The following is a 27,766-nucleotide window of genomic DNA, read 5'->3' as shown; positions in this document are numbered from 1 at the left end:
AGGCAGTGCTCTGACCCGCTCCCTTGTAGCCGTAGCCCTGACCTTTGTTTGAACCCTGGCCTAGGACTGTAAGGCAATCTTGTACTGTTTGAAGTCCGGATCATGATTAACGTGTAAGTTAGTGGTTCTAGACTATGAGATAAAACCTGTACCATACATAGAAACCACAAGTTAATTGTCAAACGGTTTGCTCATCCTGAATGTCTTGGTGGCCTTTGAAACATCCTGTAGATCTGTTAATCATCGATGTGTGACTGCCGAGTACGTGACTGCTGACCATCTGTGATCAGCAGAACCTTGCCCCCTGCTCCCTGCCTACTTGCTATCCCCTACCTACCTGCCTTTAAAAACTGTGCTAACCCCTGAGCACCCGCATCTCTCTGAGCTACTTGGTTCCGAGAGTGCCGTCTGGCCAGACTAATAGAGGCCTGTTTACCAACTAGCCTGGTGTGTTCCTTCCTGGGTTTCTCGCTGCTTGTCGAGCTCCTGGAGCCCCACTGGGTCATAGGACCCAGCATCGTGGAGGCCTTTTCGGCTGTTCATGCTCTATGGAGTGGGAGTGAGACTTTGGGTCTTACAGTGGTAGTTTCTCAAGATGAAATATGACTGCTTTCCTGAAGAGCAAATATCCGTCTTGTACCTAAAGTCCCTTGTGCTGAAACAGGGCACTGTGGACTTCTTGTGACTAATTGAGAGTCAGGAAATGCAAATTCAGTTATAATATTTAACCTTTGGAAAAAGAAGAAATATGAGTTGAGGCTTTCTTTTCATTATTCAAATCCTTGAAATCACAACTGATTCATGGTCCGGTGAATTTATTCCTAAATGACTGAAATCTTGATTTCAAAATTGACAAGAACATAAAAGGGGAAGGCCTTTGAAAAGCCAGAATCCTTTCCCTACTGCTCCAGTGATGATCTTGCAAAGGACTAAGAATACCTCATCAGATTTACAGAGCAATGCGATTAACAGCATCTCATTTGGCTCTGCTAACATGCTTAGTGACTATGCTCGGGAAAACATGTTACTGTTCCCATTCTTTAGAAAAAGTGGCTCAGAACCCTTGTTAAAACCTGGCCTGCAGATCATTCCCACCACAGTGAGCTCATGGTTTTGATTCCCAGTTCATCAAGAGGATAACTTAAAAGCAGCAACGATGCGAGAGGAGGCTCTGGGAAGTGAGAGCGGACTGCAGCAAAGGAGAAAGGCAAGAACTGAGTCACCAGCAACAGAAGCGTTCCCACCAAACATTTACCTGGGATTTACTACAGAAGTCTGGGAATGTAATAAGGCAGAAAACCATTATTGTATAAGCTGCTCTGTCTTCGGGGAGCTTATATTGAGATATAGGGCATAAACAAATGTGAAAGTCAATGGCAACACAGTAGAAAGGCTAGGTATGTGTTGAACTATTTTTCAAATGAATAGAGTGGACCCTTGACTTACGAACTCAATTCGTTCCTAAGGACTGGTTGTAACTCAAGTTGGTCGATTGCCTTCAAAGTCTCTTTTCTGTATATTTTAGGCCACACTTTCTTCCAGGCAGATCTCCATGTCCTTAGGGAGACATTGGCCCAGAATTTCTCAGTTAACCCCGCACAGGAAAGGTTGTTGTCATGTTCCTTCCAGAGCTCTTTAAGGATTAAATCTGTATCTGACACCATCTGGAAGCATAAGCAGCTGGCATTCGGGTCCTAACTCAAGTCTTTGTTCATAAATTAAAACTAAAATTCCAATTGTAACCCGTTATCCATAGGTCAGGACGGTTGTAACTCAAGGGTTCACTGTACTGAACTATGTGGTCTTGATAGGGAAAACTTTAATAGTGAAAACCTAGGATATGTCACAATGTAAAATAACTTCTGCCCCTCACTCTGCTTAGTTCAGAATTAATGGGTACAGGAGAACCTAGTCTCCCCCAAAAGCTTTGTAAGTGAAAAGAACCATTGCTAGTTTTGTTAATCAAGCTCCCTTCCCCCTGGCTAGAATAGATAATTGAATAAATCTTAAAGGTAACTTCCCTGACAAAGAACTGCATCCGGGTTGAAATTCAACTGTCTTGGTATCATGTTTTGGGTATCAGCAATGTGAGCTGTGAACATGCAGTGTAACCAAATGAGTAAGATCAAGCTGTAAAACCCTATAAAAGAAGGAGTTGAAACCCAATGGGGGAGTCGATCAGGGCACCACCATTAAGTGTGATCGATCCCCATCAATGGAGTAAACTTTTTAATTTTACTTCCATTCTGCTGCCTCTCTGTGTGTCACTTGCCAATTCCTTCCATAACGGTCTGAGAATAGTTATAGGGACAGAATATATTATGTCATTACTAATTGGCAACGTGGAACTCAGAGGAGCGAGTGACCCCTGAGAATCTAGGCTGGCTAGCTAAACTTAGGGAAGAAGGTCAAGGTTGAAGAGAAAGCCTTTGACTATCGCAGCAGACAGGAAGGAAGCAAGCATTTCTAAAGGAGGAAAGCTCACGAACATGGAGCGCCATTTTTTCAGAATAAAGGGCAAAATAAGAAATTAACTTAAAAGTTATGGGGTCGGGGATTTAGCTCAGCGGTTCGGTGGCCTGCCTTGCAAGCGCAAGGACCCGAGTTCAATCCCTGGTACCAAAAAAAAAAAAAAAAAAAAAAAACTTAAAAGTTATATAAGGGCCATGTGGTAAAAAACCTTAAACACTAGCTAAGGAGATAGGGGTAGGTAGATACAACTGGGTTGGCATTTGTCAGATGCCTTTAGGAAACAATTGGATTTATGATCCCTCCCTTCAAAAACACTGTCGATAGAATTTTCCCTCATCCCTCCTTAAATTGCTATTTGAGAAGGGTCAATAGGTTTTAGAGCGACTTTAAGTTTTAATCTTAGATCTAAATTAACTTTCTCATTCTGCCCCAGGTGGACCTTCTGTGCTGCCTCCAGCTCAAGCCAGGCCTGTACCTCTTCTGCTTACCTCCATGGGCAATTCCATCTAGGCTCCTTCCATTCCGTGGGTTTCCTGGGGAAGAGTAGACCCCAATTTCTACTTTTTCATCTTGTCTGACCCAATGTCCTGGAGACATTTTCTTCCCAAAACTGCTGGATGTTCCATTGTGGTAACAAGGTATCCAGCTCCCAGCTGGAAAATAGGTAAGAGTCTCTTTCCTTGTAGATAACTCTGATCTCCCGAGTGGGTCACTTGGACCTCGTCCAAGGTGTCTCCTTCAGATTTGATAGTGGGAGAAGAACACGTTATAAGGATTTCACACACACAAATTCTTTTAGCACCATTCATTAACTAGTCTCCTCTCACAAAAGTTGGAAATGGGCATTGGTACAGGATTATTTAAGATCTGTCTGGTTACCTTTCGGTGACTTTACATAGATGTGCTACATCTAATATCTGTCTTTTCAACATACGGACATTTTCACCTGTTGTCCACGGCTTCGAGGCTTAAACTGAAAATCTGAGAAAATACAATTGTGTCCCACGTCCTGTGACAGGCAGTGGGTACCTGCTGCAGGGGAAGACGTGGAGAGAGAACGTACATTTTTGCTTTGGACTTTGCCTAGAGCCCCGGTGGTCTTACCATGTGCTTCTACAGACCATCTGAAATGACAACTCTGGCTTGCTGCCTCTTGCTTTGGCTGCATGAACTGAGATGTAGTTAGTGCTCCCGGGCCTGAATGACTGTGGTTTTGTCTCTTCGTGCCATGAACAGCGTATTTTCAGCCGCACTGAGTCAGTCTAACTCCTGTGCTTTGCATTACTGTCATTGTTTTGCTTTATTTTCTATCAGTTGCTATTTAATATTCTTTCAAAAAGAGTTTAAGGGCCGGGGATTTAGCTCAGTGGTTCCAGCACCTGCCTTGCAAGCGCAAGGACCTGTGCCCTCCTTTTACTGCTGCTCCCTGAGGCTCTCATGTTAGCGAGGATTCCCCTTAACAGACGCTCAGATAGGTTGGTGATGTGTTCGGTGGTCCTTACAGAGGTGGGCTTATACTCCACATGGTGCCTGGGTTTCTGCGGATTCGATACTGTGTCCTGATTTTCTTGTAAGTGTCACCCCTCGTCCATGCATTCTGCTTAGGTTTTTATTTGATAGCTAATCATAAACATCTCTGCCAGTTAGTAGAAACAGACCAGTAATATTGTTCCAATTTCTTTTTTTTTTTTTTGGTACTAGGGATCGAACTCGGGTCCTTGCGGTTTCGAGGCAGGCACCAGAACCACTGAGCTAAATCCCTGGCCCTCCAATTTCTTTATAGTCTGTCTCTCACACACATGTACACTATCTTCCTAGAAAAGGTCATTCCACACATGCTGAGTACGTTTCGTTTCTGCCTTTCCGTTCCAGCTGTGTGCGTGCCGCATGTATGTATTTTCTGCATCTTCTCCTTCCCTCTTTCCCCATTCTCCTCTTCTTCTGCCCCTCCGGGCCTCACCCAGAAACTCAGAATGAAGAATCTGATGCAAAATTTTCTCCAGACTCATAGCCATAAATGGAACACTTCGATTCAAAGAAAGACTGTTTAATTCACAAAAAATCGATTATACTTTATACATTGCTCTTTTTAAAATGTTATTAGCATCTCTCTGTGGTACACAATGATCACATTCTTCGTGGCAAATTGGCACAGGTACATATCGCATCTTAATTCTTTTTGCTTCTCTTTCTTTTCCCTTCCTCTCCTCTCCCTCCATCTCTTGGTCCTCTTCCCATTTGCAGAAGATTTACCTCCTACTTCCTATCATCATCTTGTTATTTATATTTGGGTTTCTCATGTAAGAAGCACTTACATGGATGTTTTACCTTAGTCGTCTTATGCTATAATGCTTCATAGAAATCCCAGGTTGGCTTTGAACACATAGAGATCCTTATGGTAATGTTTGTACAAAACTGTGTTAGTTCATATAATATTATATCAGTTGCATATTGCCCATCATAGTCAAGACAGTGAGCGGTTCCATCAGTACCCGAGAGGTGGGTCTCTTACACTGCTCTTTTATAGTATCTCCCACCTACCTATCCCTTTGTCCCTAATCCCTAGCCTAATCCCTAGCCACCAATACACTGTTCTCCATTTCTAAAATTGTATCATTTTAGAAATGTCAAATAAATGCAGTTAGATTGTGTGTAAATGTTTGGGATCAGTTTTATTCCCTCAGCATAATTCCCTGGCGACCCATCCAAGTTTTGATTATTTGTTCATTTTTATTTCCGAGTATTCCATCGCATGCCTGTGCCACAGTTGGTTTATCGCCCACCTGTTGAATGACACCTGGGCTCCTCCGGGTTTTTTGGTTATGTATTTATTTTGGGGTTATTGGTGATAAAGCTGGTAGGGAGATTCACGAACAAGTTTTGGGTGAACATGTACATTTTCAGCTCTCTAGGATGGATGTGTAATTTCTGGGTTGTATGCTAATTGCAAGTTTAGTTTTACAAGAAATTAACAAATTGCTTTCCAGAATGGTTTGGAGTCTTTGTACAGTCGGTGGGCTAACCCTTTGTCACACACGTGGCTTGTGAATATTACTCCCTCTCCGTAGTTTTTCTTTTCATTCTTTTCCAGATTTTGGCAAAGCAAATTTTGTTTTTTTGCAGTATTGGATATTGAACCCAGGGCTTTTGCACAGAGTTGCCTATCCAGCCCTTTTGAAATTGTTTTGTTTTCTTCAACACAAAACCATTTTCTTCTACTGTTATTGCTCCTCCATTTGCTCTTTTTTTTTTCCCCTTCTTAGAATCTATTCTTGGGGTCTGTCCTCCATTTTTTTTCTTTTGTTGGTCACAATTTCTTTTCCTTTGTATTTTTTTCTGTTAAGGTGTTTCTTCCACTGGATTTTCCAGGCTTCTGATTTGAGTAGTATCAGTGGCCTTTATTTATTATTAGATTTTTCATATAAAAATGTGGATTTACTTATCACTAGAGAGTCTCTTATGTTACACTTAGATCTCCTTAGTGTTACTGTTTATTGTTTTCTTCCTGCACAGGTTGTCCTCTGTCTCTCTAGCAACTTTATCTCAGAATGGATTTACTCTAATTGAATTTTTTTCATTCTGGTTTGGGTATCTTGGGAGTTATTTAAGTGCAAATTGCCCTGACAGACTGGAAGGACAATGGTATGTGATGTTGTATAGTGGTAGATGGATCAGAAGGAAGGAAGGAAGGAAGGAAGGAAGGAAGGAAGGAAGGAAAGAAAGAAAGAAAGAAAGAGGCCATCTCAAGTCTTCATGGTCTCTGGTTTTTCCCAGGTGCTGAGGGCCAAGAATAGCACCCTTTCACGGGGCTGTTCTATCACAGCTAACTATCACAGCAGGCCAACTGTCATGGTACTGTTGGAGGTGAAATCACCATTTTTAGGTCTTCACACTGGTACTATCTCACCATGACCCCCAGTTCCCGTCTGGCTTACAATGAAGAAATCATTATACTAAGTCTGTGATTTTCATTCTTTAGGTCCCTCCTACCTGTTGGCTTCAGCAGATGGAGTTGAAGTTGGAAGTGGGCAGACTGTAAGAGATTTTAAGCTACCAACTTCTCCTAAATTTGAAATTAATTTTTTTCTTTTCATCTAGATAACCTTTAATTCTAAGAGGATAGTGTGCAAATAAAGTCTTATAAACCATCAAAATATAAAAACAAACGTGGAAGTATAATTTCTAGGACCATTTTATGTATTCCTTACAGAAGTCAAACAAACCAAGTGATTTTTGTTTAAACTCTCCAATGTACTTGTATGTAGACATTAAGCATGGGAAATGTCAAATCCAGCATGAAATCACAGCAAATGGCAGAATCTATGGTTTTAGAATGGAATGGTTATGTGATCTCTATGCAAACCTCAGCATATTTCTTCTTTTTTTGTATCCTCTAGAAAGCTATAATTTGAATCTAAGAGCAGTAGTTAGGAGAAAAATGTTAATCAGAATCAGATAACTATGTATTAAATTCTCTCTCATGTGTGGGGCACTATGTAAAGGAGAATGCTGCATCCATCTCATAGACTTGAAGTACTTTTCCCACTTCCAGCCCTTTATGAATCCCAAGTTCCTTCTTGAGGATCTCAGGAACTTTCCCAGATTGTGCCCCTTCCTAACTATAGCCAATTCAGTTTTTCATCCAGAAAACCTTTTTATTCCCATTTTGCCTCATAGAGAGTATGTCAGTCAGATTTTCATCTGTGACCAAATAGCAACTATACATAATTTAAAGGAAGAAAGGTTTACTTTGGCTCATGGTTTCAGCCCATAGTTTGTGGATCCATTGATTTTAGGCCTATGGTGTTGCAGAAACATCATGGCGGAAGGGTGTGGCTGGTGAAAGCTGCTTACTTCCTGGCAGCCAGGAAGCGGAGAGAGCAAGAAAAGCATCGGTGAGGAAGTGGGTAAGGAAAAGATGTAACCTTCAAAGGCATGCCCTCGTGACCTACTTCCTCCACCTGGGCTCCATTTCCTAGTATCCCATTTACAATGGAGGAATCCATGGATGAGGTTAGCTCTCTCATGATCCAGTGAGCCCTCTAGGCCTCACTTCTGAACGTTATTGCACTGGGGATGAAGCCCCCGATACACAAACGCGACTGTGAGGAAGAGTTTTTGCGGGGAACAGTTCACATTTGATCTATAACAGAGGAGCTCCTTCTGTTATTTTTGAAGCAGGCCCAGAAGCCTTTTTCACTGTCGCATGTTATTGAGAAATAGGCAATTAAAAAATAAACAAATGTTGGAAGTGTTCCAGAAGTTTAAGAAATAACAAGAAGTTATCTGAAACATGTCTTCAGGCTGCAGTGAAACGTACCTGAGGCCAGGAAGCCTTCCTAGCCCTTTCCTTTTCCTTACCTACATTGAGAGTAAGAAGAGTGAACGTTGGGAAACTTCTTTGTTCCATTTGCTGTCACTCTTTTATTGTGTGGATCCAACTCTGAAAGATCTTCCTTTCCCCACCCTCCATCCTCTCCCCTTCTTTTCTGATCATCTTCTGTGGGTAGAATTTGGACTGTGCTGATCCAAATGCCCTACCAACATTTGATGTGGGTCATTAATGTGCCCAGAGACCTTCTATGCCTACAACCTTCACTCTGCACATTCATGTTTGATTATTCTTTAACAAATATCACAGCCCAGAGGAATTATGAAGTGACCCGTCCTTAGTGCCCAGTAACAAGCAGGACCATGCATGATCCCATCTGGAGTGGGGTGATGTAAGTTTGAGAGGAGGTTCAGAGAAAATTTAAATGACTATTAAAAATCCTGGAAAATAAGAATAAAGGTAGAAGAATTCATCAGCTCAATATTTTAAAATTTGGCAGGGCTAGGAGCTCTTCCTCCTGCCTCACAAGCACAAGGTCCTGAGTTAGACCCCTGGTACCAATAAATAAATAAATATTTTAAAAATAAAATAAACTTGGGGGATAATTCCATGTGTGTGCACAAGTGTGTGTGTGTGTAAGTATCCCGTGCATTTTAGGGTGTTTAGCAACATGCTTAGCCTTTACCCACTTGGTATATTACAGAAGCACCCTTCAGTTCTAACAGCCAAAAATTTAGAAGAAGTATTTTCCCCCCAGGACTGGGGAGGAACTATTTTTCCCTCAGGGCCTTCTTAACAAACTATATCCCCAGCATTTTTTATTTTTAAAATTTGAAACAGGGCCTTGCTAAGTTGCCCAGGTTGGGCTCACACTAGGAATCCTCCTGCTTCAATTTACCAGAGTGCTGAGATTACAGGTGTGCACCCAGGCCCAGCTTACAAGGAGATTTTTAATGAAAGCATCCAAATATATGAGGGATTATCTCATCAATGACAGTTGTCAGCAACTTTTCATTTCCATTGAGAACAGAAGAATTTCAGCTCAAAGGATTTGGATAAAATGCATTTGATAATTCTTATGCTGTTTATTATACTACAAAATCCATTCCTAAGAAAGAAATGGAGATCTCTTTTCCATCAGTCTTTAAAATGAGATAAACCCCTCATTTCTAGAATAATTCTACTATAGCCCTTCCTTAGAGAATATGTGCTAGCGACCTGCAAACCCCTTTTAGCCTCTCTGCTGTTGTCTGGACAGCCGCAGAAGCTGTCTAAGCTTCATGAGCCTCATGAACACCAGAGCCACCCTGTTGACCAAATGGGACTTTTCCAAACAAACAAACAAAATTAATATGAATGCTTCTTATTGTTTTGATATTATTAGAAAATAGGAATTAATAAAATTGTTCCTTGACATTTCCCTTTTTTTGTTTTGTTTGTTTGTTTTTTTGAGACAGGGTCTCACTATATAGTTGAGACTGACCTGGAACTCACTATGTAGCCCAGGCTGGACGTGAACTCACAGCAATCCTCCTGCCTCAGCCTCCCGAGTACCAGGATTACAGGCGTGTGCCACCACGCCTGGCTGATATTTCCTTTTGAAGATACTTCTTAAGGGTCTTGGGAGAAGTTTGACTGTTTCTACGTTACATTTGATATTATCTTACTCTAAATTATTTATTCCCTCTAAGTGGTAAGGGAAAGTATTGTTGTGCTTTTTAAGAGCCACAGAGAATCTGGCATCTGTGAAAGTGGGGTTTGAGCTTTTAAGAAAGAAGCTATAGAAAGAAAATCAGATAGGTGTTTTATAAGCATTTATATTCCTACCTCATTCCAGAAGGAATTTATAGCTGAATTCTTGATATGATCAAATTTTAAGCCCATGAGTCTAAAGACATAAAAGTGAGCTATTGTATAATACAATAGCCCTTCCTTACCTGCAGTGTTCATTTCCATGTTTGGAGTTATCTGCCACCGGTTTCAGTCCAATATTACTATAATACAATGAAGAATTAAAATACTTTGAGAGGCCCCATTCATATAACTTTAACCACCATATATTGTTAGATAACTTTGTTACAGTTCATCTGTTTGCCTATTTACAAATCACTAATAAATTTATAAAACTTTGTCAGATATGTATGTATAGGAGAACCACAGTACATACAGGGTTCAGTAGTATCGTGGTTTCAGTCATCCTTTGGGGGCTTGGAAAATATCTCCTGTGGAAAAGGGGGGCAACCAGGGCTTCCACGCTTCCTCAGAGCAGTTTACAGCCCAGCCATGTCTCCTACCTCAACACGAAAGGGCCTTTACTTCTGCACGTTAGGATTCAAAGCCAAGTCACAATGAGTTAATACTGAAAAGATTTGAAGATGTACCTAAGCAGTCATTGCTTTATATTTTACTTTTTTATCCTAGACCTTGTTTTTAAATAAGATCATTCCTTGGTATAAAGCTGGAGGCTGCTCCCCCTGCTCCTAATTTCTAGGTGCCTCTGCAGAATTCCTGCTGCTTTTCATCACACTGGCTTCAAGGACAAAGATTAGAACAAAAAAAACTTCAACTATAAAATTTCTTGCTAAAGCTTATGTTCATACACTTCAGGAATCTAGCCCTTCTTGTTTCATGTGATAATAATGATACCTTATATTTTTTAATGCTTTCAATTTGTACAGGTGCTTTCCCATCCATTTTCTCAGATTTTTGTGGCCTGTGTCCCCTTCAGTTTTGATGCAGTCATCTTTAATCAATGGCCTATATCTAAAAGGAAAATGTAACATGTTTACAGGGGTTTTTGCTATTTAAGTAGCATCATCTTTCCACTAAGTAAAAGCTCTTTTAAGGGAGTATTAATAATTATTTTCCTTAGGTCCAGTTATAATCTGATACTGATTGATCTACCAAACTGCAATAAAGGAATCAATTAATATGTCAACATATGCTATAAGAGAAAATCTGTAAGTCTTTATAATACTGTTATGTAATCTTTCAGACTGTATTTAATCTATTTTAACACAATCATTTAAATTCCCACAGCATATTATTATACTGTCAACTTGTAATTTAAGATGCTTTTGCAACCTGCATCCATTGTTGCTTATACTTTCACTGTTAAGGGATTATAACCAAATGATAGCTGGCCATGGGGTAGAGGAAGGAGCAGGAATACAAGATGCTAAATTGGATTAAAGTATTAAACTCAATTTGTGAAATCATACTAAATATATTTGCATCAAGTTAAGGTTTTAAAGTGCAGAAGGTTCTTGTAATGCAGCAAACAATGAAAAGTAAAAAATGGAAAGGCGTTCAGCCCAAATGAATCACCACACAAAATGAAAAAAATAGAAACACCCACAGATTTCATTATTTTAAGAAAAAAAAAAAAAAGAGTTCCTTACAGTAGAGAATAGTCATCTCTGGGAAATAGGATGGGAGAATGGAGGGGTTTTATTGTAGTGACAAAGATTTAACTTAACAATGCTCTTAAAACCATGCACTTTTATACTTAGTTCTAAAATGTTACATTGTTGAGTAAAACCACTAAAACCAGTAACTTTGTTTTCTTTTTCCTACTTTTAGAAAAACTTCTTTACTGTAGAAGATATAGGTGAACAAAAAGAAAAATAGAAAAACCACCATAAGCCCACCACTCAGAAATAACTACTGTTAACAATTTAATAGCATTGAGTCATATACCATTCAACTCACATGTTTAGCATACAAAATTTATTTAAATTATTTAAAAATATTGAATATTAAATATATATTTTTTAGAGATGTACAATCATCACCACCTAATTTAGAACATTTTATCATTCCCCAAATAAACACACAGTCATTTCTCATTTCCCCTAACACACATTCCCCAGCTCCTCATCCCTAAGCAAATACTGATGTACTTCTATATCTCTAGATCCCCAGTTTCTGGACATTTCATATAAATAAAATCACAATGTGTGGGCTTTTATAACTGTCTTTTTTCATTCAGCAAAATGTTTTCAGGATTTTGTCAATGTTTCCTGTTCCCCACCCCTTTTCCTTTCTTATTTTGGCTTGTACTAGGGATCAACCCACAGGCACTGTACTACTGAGCTACATCCCCAGCCCTTTTTAATTTTTAATATTTTAGACAGTCTGGCTAAGTTTTCCATTCTGGTCTCGGGTCTGCAGTCCTTCTGCGTCAGACTCATGAGTAGCTAGAAACACAGGTGGGTGCCACTGGAGCCTGCAAGATTCATCCATGTTGTAACATATATCAGTAATTAATATTTTATTGCTGTATGGTATTCCATCGTGTATATTTAGTGTATCTTGTTTTTCTATTTATTATGAAAATTGGGTCATTTCCACTTTCTGACTGTCATAAATAGTGCTGTGGAGAATATTCATGTGCAAGTTTCTGTTGAATATTTGTTTTCAAGTCTCTTGAAATCTAGGAGTAAAATGTCTGGGTCACATGGTTGCTGTATATTTAACATTTTTTAGGAAATGCTAGATTATTTTACAAATAGCTATGCTACTTTGCATTCCAGTCAGCAATGTATGAAGGCTCAAATTTCTCCACAACTTTCCACACTTGTTACTGGAGAGGGAGGGGTAGAGCACTATCCTAGTGACTACAGAATGGTGTAAAAATTTCTTTTTGATTTGTATTTCCTTAATGATGAATGATGTTGGACATTTTTTCATTTGCTTTTTATCTATCTGTATGTCTTCTGTGGAGAAATGTCAATTCAGATCCTTTGCCATTTAAAGAATGGTCATTTTTCTTTTCATTGTTGAGTCATAAAACTTCTTTGTATATTCTGCAGTTCCTTATCAGTGACATGAACTATAAATAATTCCTCTCATTCTCTGAGTTGTCTTCTTTCTTGGTGTTATTATCTGCAACACAGAAGTTATTAATTTGATTAAATCTAATTTATCTATTTTTACCTTTGTCTCTTAGACTTTCAATATTATATCTAAGAAGGTTTTGCCTAACTCAAGGTAGAGAGATTATTCCTATATTTTGAGAGTTTTCTAATTTTAGCTCTTAATTAGAGATCAATTTTGAGTTACATTTGTGTATGGTGCGAGATGGGTTCAGTACTGTTATTTTGCCTGTAAATAACAATGATGCCAGCATCATTGTTAAAAAGATTATTCTTTATTTCATTGAATTGTCTTGGCTGAAAATTGTCTTGCTGAAAATCAGTCAACCATGAATATAAAAGTCCATTTCTGGACTTTGATTTCTATTATTTTGATTTGTATACTTCTCTGTATGCTACTTCTATTAATAGTTGCCCAAAACTTTCTTCATCTTTTTATATATTTATTCACATTTCCTTTGTTAAAATTCTTGCTATCAAGCATAGCATTTTAAATCTGTTTATTCCTAAAAATAAAAAATATGTTTATTCCTTAAGAGTCCATTATATCCTCTTCTGTCATTAAACATTCAACACAATTTTTAATGGTTGTAGTATCCATTGTATAATGTATACTAGTTTAATCCCCTATTGTTGAATATTTAAATTGTTTTCAGAGTAACATTATTTTCAAAATAATGTAATAAATACACCCCAATGCTATATATATTGTCATCAATAATTGTCCTATAAGAAATAAAACCTAGAATAATTAGTAGTTGTTTATATTCTTGGAGCAGTGGATACCTTGACCATAGAAACTGTTTGCCTAGCGATGTACCAGAGTTATCAGCTTCCTCACACCGTACTATAACTGTATATTTGGAAATCTTGACAATTTTAAGTTCACATTTTAATAATGACTTATAAAAGAGTGATATCTCAAACCCAGAATTTTTTGGTGGATTAAAAGTCAAACAATCAATTATTTCCCACATTTTAAAAGTTTGATGTTGTTTTTATTTCCTATCTGAAACACGGATTCATTTTACTTCACAGGGCAAATTGGGATTGAAAGGAAACATTCCAAATGAAGAAATCTAATGAAGCAAGCACTAAGATGTAGACATGCAGAGACAGGGTGACTACCCCTGCAGGACCTTACTCGATTACTCCATACTGACCGAAGGTAAACTTGATCGATGGAGACTTATTGGTCCCTGGGGAAATAATTCATTAAAACCACCTTACAACAGAATGAAATTTCAAGTGGAATGGTCTTTGTTTACTTCCTACTGACATCAGATAGCTCATGATGGTTTCTCTTACATGAGTCCTAGCACATAGAAAGTACTCAGTAGAGCTGGGGATTTAGCTCAGGGGTTCTGCGGCCTGCCTTGCAAGCACAAGGACCCGCGTTCGATTCCCAGTAAAAAAACAAAACAAAACTCCATAGAGGTCAACCACTATTAGTGCTATGATTATTATTGTTATTATTACAGTGCAATCGAGTATTGCTTTGTTCTTGTCTCTTTTGTTGGGAACACTATCTGATTTTTTGAGCATCTCATGAAATCTGTGGATACTTTCTGCAGGTAAATAGGCTCATATTGTTGTGGCAGAGGACAGCAGCTGAGTGCGGTAGCCAAGTGTTATAGCTCAGTGTCATGGCTAAGTGCCGCCACTCAGAGGCATGGCTGAGTGTCACAGCTCAGCATTGTAGCCAAGTGTCACAGCTCTGAAGGCACAGCTGAGCTTTACAGCTCAGTGTGGCAGCTCTGGGTCACAGCTCTCATAATTCGAAGACTCAAGAATCAGTGTCTGAGCACGCTGCCAGAAATGAGAGCCTCCTTATATAGGGTTCTACAGGGTAGGTGAGCATGCTCACTGAAGCAGTGGGGCGGTGTTAGGAACATTCCCGAAGCAAAGGGGCGGAGTTACAGAATGCTCCTGTGAGTTGGCAGATACAGAACATTCCTTAAAGGTCACACAGTTCAAACAGTCACAAACCATTCTGATACACTGGGCAGGAGCCCAGAAGCACAAACTATTACATTTCTAAAAAATGTAGGGAAAAAAATGGCGGGAAGGCAAGGCCCTGTCACCATATAGCACTTCTCTATCAATATGTACATATGTGGGTATGTACATGTGGAGAATTTTGTGGGCTAAGAACTGTGCTCTTAGGTCACTATGGCTCCTTCTTTTTTCACTTTGTAGAGGAAAATGCTTTGCTTTGAACCACCTTGGGTTAATCTCAAAATGTACTAGAAGTTCACAATCAGGCTACCATGCTAAAGGACTGACCCGGGACAAACTCTTGTGGCTTTTTCATTTCAGTTTCACCTATGCTTACCTTTTCTTCTGTCTTGGAAATATCTCCTCCAGAAAGCCAAGGAACAAGAGATTCAGACCTACTTCACGTTAAGGCGTAGTCCTTAACCCCAAACTGATTCCCTCCTCCTCCTCCTCCTTTGTCTCCTCCCCACCCCACATCATGAATTGGTGTTTTGAAGAGTGAGAAAGGGAACATTCAAAGAAATGATTGTCAAACACACTAAAAATTCAAAATTGAGAGTTGGGGTTACTAATTTAAAGAAGAGCAGTGTTTGGCAGCCCTAGTGCAAAGCTAGAGTGGGCAGATCCCCCTCCTCCTCCTCTTCCTTCCTTTTCTCATCTTCTCCTCCTCCTTCTTGTCCTTCTCCCTTCTCCTCTTCCTCTTACCCTCCTTCTTCTGACTCCCCCAAACAGTATTCCACGTGAAATCTTAATGTCTAAAAGTTGCTCAGCCTTCATGGCTGCCAATAATTTAAAGTTCCACTCTACCTTCGATGTCCATGGCAACATTCTTGGTTCTCATGGCAATCACAGAATGCCACTCTGACCACCTCCCTCCAACTTCCCTGGTTCCTTCTCCAGAACTCCTGCTCCAGGAATTCTTGGTTTCATCAAAATGTCCATCCACAGACTATCATTTTGCCAACTGCAGTCCACTATCCTTGTCCATCCTTGCCCTCACGTTCCTCTTTCCTCTCAAGTCTATAGATCATGTTTATATCTGTTCCTTTGCAAACTCTCTTAAAACCCTTGCTCCTCTTGCCCTAAAACTTCTTTGTTGTATTCATTAGTTAAGTCTTCAAATCTGGTTGTACCCACAATCTGCCCACTCCGGGTATGCACTAGATCTGCTGAACACTGCTTAGCTGGCCTTGTTCAATGTGTCCATTCATTGGTCTTCTTTATTTATTTATTTTTTGTACCGGGGATCGAACTCGGGTCCAGGCCACTGAACTGCTGAGCTAAATCCCCAGCCCCTGGTCTTCTTTAAATTAGTGACCCCAACTCTCAACTTTGAGTGCTTAGCATGTTTGACAATCATATTTCTTTGAACTTTCCCTTTCTCACTCTTCAAAAAGACCATTTCATGAAGGCATGGTAGTATATGTCTGTAATCCCAGGTACTAGGGAGGCTGAAGCAGGAGGATGGCAAATTCAAGATGAGCCCGGGAAATTTGGCAAGATTCTGTCTTTAAAAATAGAAAAAGCACTGGGGATGTGGTTGAGGGTAAAGCCCTGGGTTCATTCCACAGTGCAGAAGAGAGGAGGAGAAATTCATGGGAGTAACTCACACTTTTTGTATTTTCACCTTTCCCCACCCCAACTGTACTCCCACTTTTACCTAATTTGGGGGGCATAAAATAAATAATAAAAGTGAACAACAAAAACAACCCAAACTACAACTTACCTTTTTATGTGCCATTATAAGTTACTGCGTAGGTCTATGGGGTCAAATGTTCTGGTTCATTTCAAAGACCAATGCTTCTGTTTGGATTCTAGGTCCCATGAAAAAAACGTGTTTTGATCACATACGTCTCCCCAGTCCCAGGCCAGCTTCTCTGCTTCCCTCCCGAAGGAAACTTTGTGAGTTGCCAGCATGGCTGACTTAACCTTTTCCCTCACATTCTCTCCTCAGTCTGTTTCCCCTGAGACTTCTCTTGTCCAAGTCACTGTTGGCGTCTATGTTGCCAGACCCAAGGGTTACCTCTGCTTTTACTTTAACTTCACTGTCTGAGCCATGTTAGACACTGTCTTTATTAAGTACTTTCTTCTTTGTGGTTATAGGGTAAAAATAACCTCTGAGTTTTCCTTTCTGGTGAAGCCCAGTCTCAGAATCCTTTGCCAGTTCTTCTGCTGAACCTTTAAATGGTGGAGAGCTCAGGTTCCCAGGGCCCCTCTCTCTGTACACACTCCTGGTCTTGTCCCGTAGCTTTAAACACCACACATAAACTTGTAAAGTGGCCAAGATAAGGGTGGGAGGAAAATTTGTACCTTTTAATTTTTATACAATGACAAATTAAAATTTAAAGAGATATATGAGGGGAAAGACCCCAGGTAATTGGGGTGCTTTCTTATAGGAGGCCAACCTTACTGCTGATACAGCAGGAAGAAGTCAGTGACAGAGTTGCGTGTCTGTGTGACGGTTCTTCTGTGATGGCTTCATGTTGCTCATGGAACAGGAGGCAAAGTTCTCCATTCAGAGTGAGGAAATGGGCCAGGGGAAGTTGGGAGGAATGCTTGAGGCTTGGAGGGAGTGATGGTTTAGAAAGGTGTTGCGGCGAGTGGAAGTGCAAGTTGACCAGAGACAAGCGAGAGGACCGTTGAGGCTCTCGGTGATCCTGGTTTTATAGTGGGGGTTGCAGCAGGGATACGTTGTGACTCTGCTGCAAATGAGGATGTGCTATAAATGGTTGTCCAACCTCCGGCAGGTTACTCAAACTTTGTACTCTTCAGAGTTTCTTCTTTTGTAAACTGAGGGATCATTCATTTACTCAACAAATGCCTGTTTAAGTGCCCATTATATACCTGGCATTGTTCAGGGGCTGAGAATACAGCAAAAAAGAAGAGAAATCCCTGCCCTCATAATAGTCGTATCTCCCTTTCATGCTGTTATGGGGCTTACGTGAAGTTTTAAGATATATACCTTCTTCTTTTAAATTTTAAATCTCTGTAATTGGGATTCATATTACAATCAATGGCGCCATAATTGGCAGGGTGTTTTCTTTCTTGATTTTACACAGAGCAATAGTGCATCTTACAGTCACTGGAGTTCCAGAGCCAATTTATTATTACCTTCCTTTATCTTATGTATGTCAAACTCTAAGGCATTGGACCCAGAAATTCATTTTATTAGAGTAGTTGTACAAACACAAAAGCTTAATGAAGGATACACATTGCATAAATACTAATAAAAGCAAAGAATTGGAAACAAGTAAAATATTTATGGACAGGAGACTGAGCTGTAGTACAAAACCCAGTGGAGAAAGGAAAAGAAAGAAGAATGAATAATAATTCTCCATATTGCCACGAAGTGATCTCTGGGATACATTACAAAATGAAACAGATATAGAAAAATGTCAGCTCCTATTATTTAAAAAATGGACCACATATTTGTGCATTTGAGAATATTTGCTTATATTTGCAAAACTGGAAAGACAGATAAACTTTAATTCATTTTTAAAAACATTTTAAAGGAATCTGTAGGAGAAGAAAGGAATAAAGTGGAAGGATAAATCTCTCAGAATATACATTGTTTTATAAATTTTATTTCAAACCATCTAAATACTTTATATAGTTATAAAATACTAAATCAAAATGGAAAAGAAAAACAATTCCTAAAATATCAAAAGCTAACAGAAACAAATTAACTTATCTTTGTAATGACTTAGTGACAACCATAAAAAATGAATTATTTTACATGTTTTTAAAATGCCTAATCTGAAGAAATAATTTTAAAACTACCAACAAAGTCCAGATCCTGAGAGATCTAATGCCACTACTGCTCACATTCTTTAATGAAATTGAAAGAGACTCAATACCCAAATTCAATCCTAGAAGCAAGAATTTTCTTAATACCAAAATCAGAGATGGATCCAACCCCAAAAAAGAGAGCTACAGACCAATCCCCTTAATGAAAATGGACAGAAACATCCTCAATAAGATACTGGCAAACAGAATGCAATGAATCATCAAGGAGATTATACACCATGACCAAGTAGGATTCGTTCCAGGGATGCAGGGATGGTTCAATATATGAAAATCAATAAATGTAATACACCTTATAAACAACCAAGGACAAAAACCACCTTATCATCTCAATAGACTTTGAAAAAGCATTTGGCAAAGTTCAACACCCATTCATGATGAAAACATTTTCCTACAGAAAACTGGAATAGAAGGTGTAGAGGATTAACTTAATGGTCAACGGGATGCACAGCTGAAGTGAATCAGCATGGTCTGGGCATGGAAGACCCCCCTGAGGACTGTTGCCAGTAGCATAAAAAGAGAACTGGAGAGGAAGCTGTTGATTTTTTGGAGCTTGTCACAGGTGCAAACTTTCTTGGTGCAAACTTAGCTGTTCTCATTGTAAGAAGAGTAAGCGTGGGTCCTTGCTGTCACTGAAAATGGCTGCTGTTCTTATCAGGGTAGCTCTGATCTTTGCTGTGTCACTGCCTGGCTCCTATGTCCTTGACAAAGGGGCCAAACACCTTCACTGGAAGAAGGATGACTCTTTAATAAATGATGCCAGGAAAACTGGCTTTTCATATGCAAAAGATTAAAACTAGACCCACATCTGAGCACTAAACTACACACACACAAAAAAAGAATCAAAGATCTAAATATTGAAACAAACTGTAGGAGACCGGAGGAGAATTGAGGCCTAATTGGCCTCCTCTGTGAGCACAAAGGAGAAAGGCTGCACTAGGGTGATTGCATATTGCAGGCGCTAGGGAAAAGTTAAGACAGCTGAAGTTAAGTTGTTTACCAGAGTATGTACTGATATTGGAAAGCAGATGAATCTTGTGTTGCTTTGGCCTTTCATGAAATGCAAATTAAAACAACACAGATTCCACCTGCAGAAAGAATGGCTATCATCAAGTAATCAACCAATAACAAATGCGGGCAAATGGGGAAAAAGAACCCTTTTCCACTGTGGGTAGGAGTGTAAATTGGTACAACCACTATGGAAATCAATGAGGAGATTGCTCAAAAAACTAAAACTAGAGGTTCCATTTGACCCGGCTATTCCTCTTCTTGGTATAACTCCAAAAGAGTTAAAAGCATCAAATCGCCAGCAATATGTGTGCACCCATATTTACAGCAGCACAATCTGTAATAGCTAAATCTCGGAACCAGCCCAGGTGCCCATCAGTGGATGAATGGATAAAGAAAAAAAATTTTTTAATACAATGGAGTGCTAGTCTACCATAAAGAAGGATAAATTTAAGACATTTTTAGGTAAATGGATGCACCTTGAGACCATACTTTTAAGTAAAACAAATAGGACGCACATGCTAAATATCTCAGTTTCTTGTGTAAGAAACTGAAAGGGTTTATTAAGGACTAAAATGAATGACAGATATTGGGAAGTAGGAAAAAATATTCAAATGGAAAGGGGAATAGGGTGGGGGGAGAAAGGGGTAAAAAGAACAGAAGGAAAAAAAACAGAAACAAAGCTTTTGTAAATAAGGAGGGGAAAAAAGGGTTGAAAGGAGGGGAGGGGAATGGGGAAAAAAGAAGAATCAAGATACATTATGTACAGGCACAAATTTCCTATGGCGAATATGATCATTATGTGTATCAAAAGTGTACCAACATTTTTAAAAATAAAATAAAATGTCTAATTTGACTACACCTCCTTTTCCAGTACCAGGGATTAGGACTCAGGACCTTGCACTTGTGAGGCAGGTGCAGTGCCACTGAGCTAAATCCCCAGCCCCAAAAAGAATCTTTTAAAAGACATTTTAAATTGTTTTTGGTAGTATAAGTGGTAATGACTTTGATATTGTTATTCTGGAAACAGTCTAAATATAATAAATAATGAATTATATTAAGTCTTAGAAATCCAGACTTTCATAGAAGCCAAGCCTTTCAGTGCAAAAGTCATACCAAAATAAAATCAAAGAAGTTAAATAGAAGCATTGTAAGTCTAAGTTTGAACTGAATGAATTCATGGTTTTTCCCATGAAAAAAAAAAAAAGAAGTATCTTAGCTGTATCCACTAAAAAGATACAGAATTGATGGCAAGTTAAGAGTAATTAACATCTCTCGTGCCTAGACTAAGGCCTATAAATCCCGTTTTCTATTAAAGGGAACAGAAAATCTAGGCTTTAGGTAGAAATGGTTGATTCTCAGTCTGATGAACAAATATTTAAGAAAAGCCTGGAACAGAAAAACATACTATCAAAGATTATTGTCAAAGAGAACCTGCAGCTGCCTTAAGAGATTCCTACTATCAGAACGGGACAATTTCAGCTTCAGAAAGAACAGGAAAAATGAGCTGAAATACATCAAACATGTTACAAGTTCTTGAGTTCATGGTAATTAAAGAAAAAATAACTGCATAGGTCACCGTTGGAAGATGCTGGGAACCAGTATCTCAGATTTATGGTCACAAGGCTACAGTTCATCCATAGATTTCATGCCGTGACCCACTGTCTGCGCAGTTCTATACAATTGAGTTCAGTAAAAGAGCTCAGGCTTTTTGCTGGCACGCTGAGATCGATTCATCTCAGTAGGATACATAGAAAAGGAAGATAGAAGACAACAGAGAAAATAGAGAAATGAATAGGTCTCAGTGTGGTTAGAAAATGATTGTGGTGTGAGAAGTTAGACAAGTAAAGCTGGAAGAAAAAGAAGCTGTTTCCAGATATTAAAAACAATTTTGAATTGGTGATCTTAATTTGTCCACTGCCGAGAAATTCAGGGTAAGGAAAACTTGAGGATGTTCTCTTCTTTTTTTTTTTCCTTTTATTTTTTGCACTTAATGTTCCAGCAGTATGTCTAATCTTGCATGGTAAAACCCAGCACAGTGTCTTTGAAAAATTGATGCATATTGGCCACAGGTTTCAAACTGTGCTAATGGTGACAGCCTTCATAAGGTGCCTTAGAAGGTGTTGGCCTTGTAAGGTTGAGTCTGGTGAAACCTGCGTGTGTTTCCCTTTGCTCATGTTTACAAAAGCAGACTTTACAGTTCAGTCCCAGTCTGTTTTTCCTAATCATGAAATGACATCCTGCAAGTTTAGGTTTTAGGGTGAAGTTAGACTTGTGTTCATCTGTGACTTGGGATCACAGAAACTTCACTGTCAAGAATTGTGCTTCTAACTATTACCTATACCAGGAATTGGGGCACAAAGAATAATACTGAACACTGAGATTTAGGAAAAAATGTTATCTATGAGATTAGTAGTAAGACATTCCTAAAATTATGACATTAAATTGATGTTACTGTAAATTTCTCTCTATAAAAGCATTATCATGACCCCTTCACCTTCCACCCACAACCAGGAGGAACCGTTGACTATTTTCCATATACCCTTCTTCTGTCCTCTTCCCTTTATCCTTACTGCCACTACTTTAGTTCAAGCTACCTTCTCCAGACTACCTCAGCTTCTACCTAGTTTCCCTCAGTTTAACTTCCTGCCATCATTTTTCCAGACTTTAGCATCCCCTAAAATCTTTTCTCCAAATGGTAACCTAACTGAGAAGTAAATCTTTATTACTATATGCCATGGAGATTCAGGGGTCATTTGTTACTGCAGTGTAACTTGACCAAATTGGCTGATACCTAACTTCCTTCAGTCCTTGGATAAACTATCCTATCCCATTGGATGTTTCCATCCTCTTTCCTGTTTTAATGGTCTCAATTCCTATTCAGACTTTCGATGTCAGTTCCTCTACAAAGTTTTCCTGATGGGGCATGCCTGGCTTGTGTGCCCTTCCCATGCATTCCCGTGACATCCTGGATTTCCCCTAGCAGAGCACTTACCACGACACTGTCTCCCTTCCTCTGCTGTGAAGTTAATCAGGGTAGAGAATACGACTTTCTTTTTCATCATTGTATTTTTAGGTTTGGCACATGGCAACTCAGTCTGTTGAATGAGTAAATAAACGTTTAGAATTTAAAGATTTGGTGAAACTTTTTATTAGGAGAAAGGAATTAAAGGCAGCAAGTAGTATAGGCAAGTTATGGTCTGATTCATTATGATGATACAAATGAAAACTAGTTCGGTAACAGTCCAGTGCTATCAACCTGTGCTTTTCTGTCTTCACCTCGGTGTGATTTATACAGGCTTTCTAAGCCCCACATATGAAAAGTAGGAGAACTAAACTGATAGGTATGAGACTGAAGGTTCCTGAGATGAAAGAATACTATGCATTATTATTTCTCTACATGTCTCAACAGTGCATGAGAGTAACATACAGGTCAGCTCACATTATTGCAGCATTTCCTGTTCTAAGACACAGCTTACAGCAAACTCTTAGGATGGATAAGGAGGATCTGTGCATTCCACAACTCTTGTCTGAGTCACTCCGGATATGTCCCTGTCCCTCCCTGCTATAAATCATAATGCATAACACCAAAGCATTAGTAATGCTATCTGTGATTTCCATATTACTTACTATAAGTAATCTTTTCTATGGCCCTACAATTAAAAGACTACTATAAAGGCATTTTAGTGGAGATCTTTTCTGAATAGAAATAAGAAATAGGAGTTTAGATTAATTATACTGTTCTATGGTGAGACCTAAGAGGAAATCAATCTGAGCTTTTTTTAAAGAGCATATGGTGGTGTAGAGCCACAGGTGAGATCTGAAGGGTCCTGAGGTTTGGCTCATTAGCTCTGAAAAGTTGAAGATTTGATGTTGATATTAGGCTTCATCCAGCACGATATGTCACAGCTCATAATGGGAAATGTAACTCAGTAGAGTGAATATTACAAATGAATCTTCCAATTTGAAGTGAAACAAATCAGACACACAAATTTAGATATAACACTCTTTCTCCTATATGAGAAACCCAATGGGTAAATAAGGAGCAAAATGGAGGACAGATGCTGAGAAGTATGAAGAACGTGTTCACATGGGAAGGGGAAATAGAGAGGAGGAAAGAAAAGGAAAAGTGATTTTAAAAAGAGAATGGAAGGAAAAATATGTTTCCATTTGTAAATAGGGAAGGTAAAAAGAGCTAAAGAGTGGGGAGGGGAATGGGAAAAAAAGAATTAAGACATAAATACAGGTACAAATTCCCCATGATGAATGTGATCATTCTGTATGGCAAATGTACTAATAAAAATATATTTTAAAATTAAAAAATAAATTGAAAAAACCTGAATCATCCCACACATTAAGACTGACCACTTCTCCAAAGTAACAGGAATCTGAATGCAAAAGGCAGAGTCAAAGCTTCTGCGAGAAAAATAAGAAATAGGAAACAGAGATCGGGAACACATATTAGCTTGAATTTTTTTTCTGAGATTTCCAAGTGTTTGAGAAGTGCTAGGAACACTGAAAATGGTTAGAGCCATGTCTCTTGATTGGAAATTAAAGGAACACGACTGAAGAGCTAACATAAAGAAGAGCGGAAAGCAATTTGTTCCAGTGGATTTAGGACACAGTCATAGGCTTAAGTCACTACCGTACCACACACTACCTGTCTATGGGTAAATTGCTTAATGACTTTAACCTGGTTCTTCATTAGTACAATGGAGATAAAATACCTACTCTATAGGATTATACTGGGAATTAAACATTACAATGTTTGCAAAATGCTTTGAATAGTACCTAGCCACAGAAAGGTTTCCAGTGAAGAACTGGACTGTCTTGTAAAGTAAGCACCGTGCCTCTAAAAGCGCTCAATAATTCAGTTGGTCATGTAGCAAAGTGCTATGAAGTAATTCCACCTGCATGTGGATAGAGAGCGACAAGGGGTGGTAACTAGAATCTGGTGAATGCACTGAAATCTAATATTCTACAATACATTAAGTTTTAAAATAAAATGGTCTGCCAACACACAAAACTAAAATGCTAGAATTACAGGGGGAAATAGACATATCGACCATTTTAATGGGAGATTATCTGACTTATTTTATCCATGGTGAGAAGCATGCTGACAGGCAAATCTGAATATAAACATTGATAAAGATGTAGACAGTCTGAACTACCAAGCTTGATTTATTTAACATACAGTACTGCACCTGTCAATTGGTGACTAAACTTTCGTCTGCTTTCCTTGTTCTTCTATAGAAATAATGCATTTCCAGTTATTATCACATCAAGACTTTTTGAAATGGTTGATTCTAAAATGTATAGGAAAGGACAAAGCCCCAAAACAGCCAAGAGAGTCTTGAAGGAAGCTAAAGTGGGGGAGCTTGTTCAACCAGATAGCAAAACCTGTAATAAAGTTGTAATAAGCAAGACAGGATGGTATCAGCATGGCTGGGAAGCAGAAACAGACTCATGCCTTGATATATGACCAGAGATAGCACTGAAGGTCACTTGAAAAAGGTTCCTAGTCAGTAAATAGTATTTGAACAGCTGGCTTGGCCAACCGAAAAACAAAGAAATGGAGTCTTCGGGCTAGACACAAATCAGTTCCATATGGATTGATTTACATGTGAAAGGGCAGTTTAAAACTTTTCCCAAAAATTCTAAAAAAATGTACTCCTCAGTTAGGGTGCACAAGGATTTTTTTGACAACAAACTTGCTAACAACAAAAGAAAAAAACTGATAAATTTAACTACATTAAACTCGAGAATATTTATTCATTAAAAGTTGCCATAAAGAAAGCGAAAAGATCTTGGACTGGATCCTGGACTAGGGGGAAATTGTTCTAAACATTTTATTGGAAAGACTGGTGAAATTTCAATGATAGCTATATGATAGCTATTAGTATTATAGTGTTGAATTACCTCAATCTGAACATTGTTCTATGGGTGCATGAGGGAATATCTTTGTCTTCAGAGGAGCACACTACTGAGTTGCTCTCAAATGGTTCAGCAACATATCTTTACACACAAATATAGAAAACTCTGAGTCTATGTGAAGGGCATATATATATATATATATATATATATGGATCAATCTTTATGTATCACCTAAAAATTACCTCAATCTGAACATTGTTCTATGGGTGCATGAGGGAATATCTTTGTCTTCAGAGGAGCACACTACTGAGTTGCTCTCAAATGGTTCAGCAACATATCTTTACACACAAATATAGAAAACTCTGAGTCTATGTGAAGGGCATATATATATATATATATATATATATATATGGATCAATTTTTATGTATCACCTAAAAATAAATTAAATTTTTAAAAAGGCTTTGTAAAAATCCTTCAGTCTCACAATGAATATACCAAAATGCATGTGGAAACTTGGTGATTTTCAAATGCAAAATGAAAAAAAAATCACCTGTTGTCAAATAAGGAAAATCAATTGCTTTTTTGATATGTGACTTTATATATACCTATCATAGATATCTGTTTCTTTTATGTTTAAGCATTCATATAAACCAATTTTTAAATGAAATGAGATAATCTATTGTAAAGAAATGGAAAATATATATTACACAAAGAAGACATTTTCAATTCCTACAATTGACAACAGATTGGTATGAAAATGTGTATTTTAAAATGGTTAGACCAAGCATGGTGGCACACAACTGTAGTCCCAGCACTTGAGAGGCTGAGGCAGTAGGGTTGCTATGAGTCTGAGGCCAGCCTGGGCTACATGAGTTCAAGGCTAGCTTGAACTACACCACGAGACCCTGTCTCAAAATAAAACAAGCATACAAACTGCTTAAAGAAGCGGACACATGAATGAAACAGCAACATGTGAAAATAAAAGGCTTAACTTTTATCAGTAATTAGGGAATGCAAATTAAGGACATGACACAGTACCTGTATATTTTCAGTAAACTAGTAAAAAGTAAGAAGTCCAGCTATGGCAAGGCTTGGAGAATGAAGAATTCAAGAGTTACCACTGCCGGTGCCAGCAGAGATCGGTACCATCACTGTGACATCAGCTGGGAGTCATCTTGTCAAGCTGAATACTCCTGCAACTTTTGGTCCAATAGTGATACTCAGAAGTCTAAACAAGATTTGGGCACGAATACTGAGGCGGATACGACCGTGCCTACCAGTTGTGTTAGTAATTACTGGGGCAGAGCCTGGCTTCGAGGGGCATGAGTTTTTATCACTGGAGACAGAGGAGGCTTTTAAAGAAAAATACAGAATTACTAGTTATCTTACATTGAAAAATATCTATTTATAATGGGAAAGAAATACGATGTTACAAATGTCACAAACCCAAGGAGTTAGTTCAGTTACAGGTTTGTGGCCCACAAACTTGGGAAACTCAATAAATTTAATATGGCTCCATTAGTAAAGAAAGAAATGTACAACACATTTATAATCATACCTGCTACAGTACTGGCTACACCTTTGGCAGGAGAGAACTTCTATTTGGCCAGGCACTGAAAAATAAATTTGTATCACTACTCTTAACTTGGATGAATCAAAGAGACAAATGAAGTGTAAAGGAAAGCTATACATATGGTGTATTTTTATAAAGCTCACCAAAACAAACCAAAAAACAAACAACCAGACCCCCACACACAATGAAACAATATATTGTTTTAAGACGCATACAAAACGCATCTACTGAAAGTGGCAAGGAATACTCTGAAACAAAATTCTGAATAGTGGAGAAAAGACAAGGAGCAGAATCCCAGAAATGCAAAAATATATGCTACATAGATACCGTGGTGAATTCAGACTTTACTAGTATGCTTTAAATTTTGTTAAATATAATTTTGTATGCATTAGATATTACACTGAAAAAAATATTTAAAATACGACATCCCCGAACAGTGTCTCCTAAATCATCCACCTCTTATCTCCTTCCTTCCTCTTCCCTGCCTCTCCTCGGTCCTCATCACTTCTCACCCACAAGCTTCCGGGAACGCGGCTGCTGAGGCTGGAGGCAGAGAAATGACAACCTTAGGGCACAAAGACCTTGGCGTGCGTGCGTGCGTGTTCGCGTTTTTTCTTTTAGTGCTGAGGGGAAATGTGGTGGTGGTGGAAATATCCAGTCTATCAAATACGCATTAAGAACATTAAGCGTTTTGTTCTTGCATTCTCTTGCCAGCTAAGAGCTGAAGAGGTTTACAGGCCCGTCGAGGTCACTGCTCCTCCCGTCCACTCACACTTCCCACTCCGCGTGCCAGGAGTGTTCCCACTCCGCGCCACCCTCCTGCGGCC

General features: G+C 38.8%; 1 protein-coding gene and 1 long non-coding RNA gene across 2 annotated transcripts; both read right to left on the bottom strand.

The window, feature by feature from the left end:
- Positions 1–1,085: 1,085 nt before the first annotated feature.
- LOC104876899 lies at positions 1,086–15,465 on the bottom strand. The gene is made up of 6 exons (XM_033761971.1): positions 15,385–15,465; positions 15,017–15,042; positions 10,451–10,567; positions 9,742–9,798; positions 2,961–3,208; positions 1,086–1,189 (listed from the first exon to the last, which is right to left on the bottom strand). The coding sequence occupies exons 1-6, from the start codon at positions 15,454–15,456 to the stop codon at positions 1,086–1,088; spliced, it is 624 nt and encodes a 207-aa protein (XP_033617862.1). The 5' UTR covers positions 15,457–15,465.
- A 6,274-nt stretch (positions 15,466–21,739) lies between these two features.
- LOC104876882 lies at positions 21,740–27,679 on the bottom strand. Its single transcript, XR_784451.3, has 3 exons — positions 27,396–27,679; positions 26,925–26,979; positions 21,740–22,589 (listed from the first exon to the last, which is right to left on the bottom strand). It is a non-coding gene; the product is annotated as an uncharacterized LOC104876882 (long non-coding RNA).
- Between the last annotated feature and the right edge of the window lie 87 nt (positions 27,680–27,766).

Source organism: Fukomys damarensis, unplaced genomic scaffold (genome assembly GCF_012274545.1).
Source record: "Fukomys damarensis isolate Sample0158 unplaced genomic scaffold, DMR_v1.0_HiC HiC_scaffold_11, whole genome shotgun sequence".
Classification (NCBI taxonomy): domain Eukaryota; kingdom Metazoa; phylum Chordata; class Mammalia; order Rodentia; family Bathyergidae; genus Fukomys; species Fukomys damarensis.
Note: the sequence above shows the minus strand (reverse complement) of the source record. Positions and strands in the feature narration are given on the sequence as shown.

Excerpts from the sequence above, each read along its gene's own strand:
- LOC104876899 (XM_033761971.1), bottom strand. The coding sequence starts at position 15,456 with ATGAAGGCTGAGCAACTTTTAGACATTAAGATTTCACGTGGAATACTG. Across the intron at positions 15,043-15,384 it reads GGGGAGTCAGAAGAAGGAGG|GAGATATTTCCAAGACAGAA; the intron begins GTAAGAGGAAGA and ends GGCTTTCTGGAG. Across the intron at positions 3,209-9,741 it reads CATGGAAATGAACACTGCAG|GAGACACCTTGGACGAGGTC; the intron begins GTAAGGAAGGGC and ends TCAAATCTGAAG.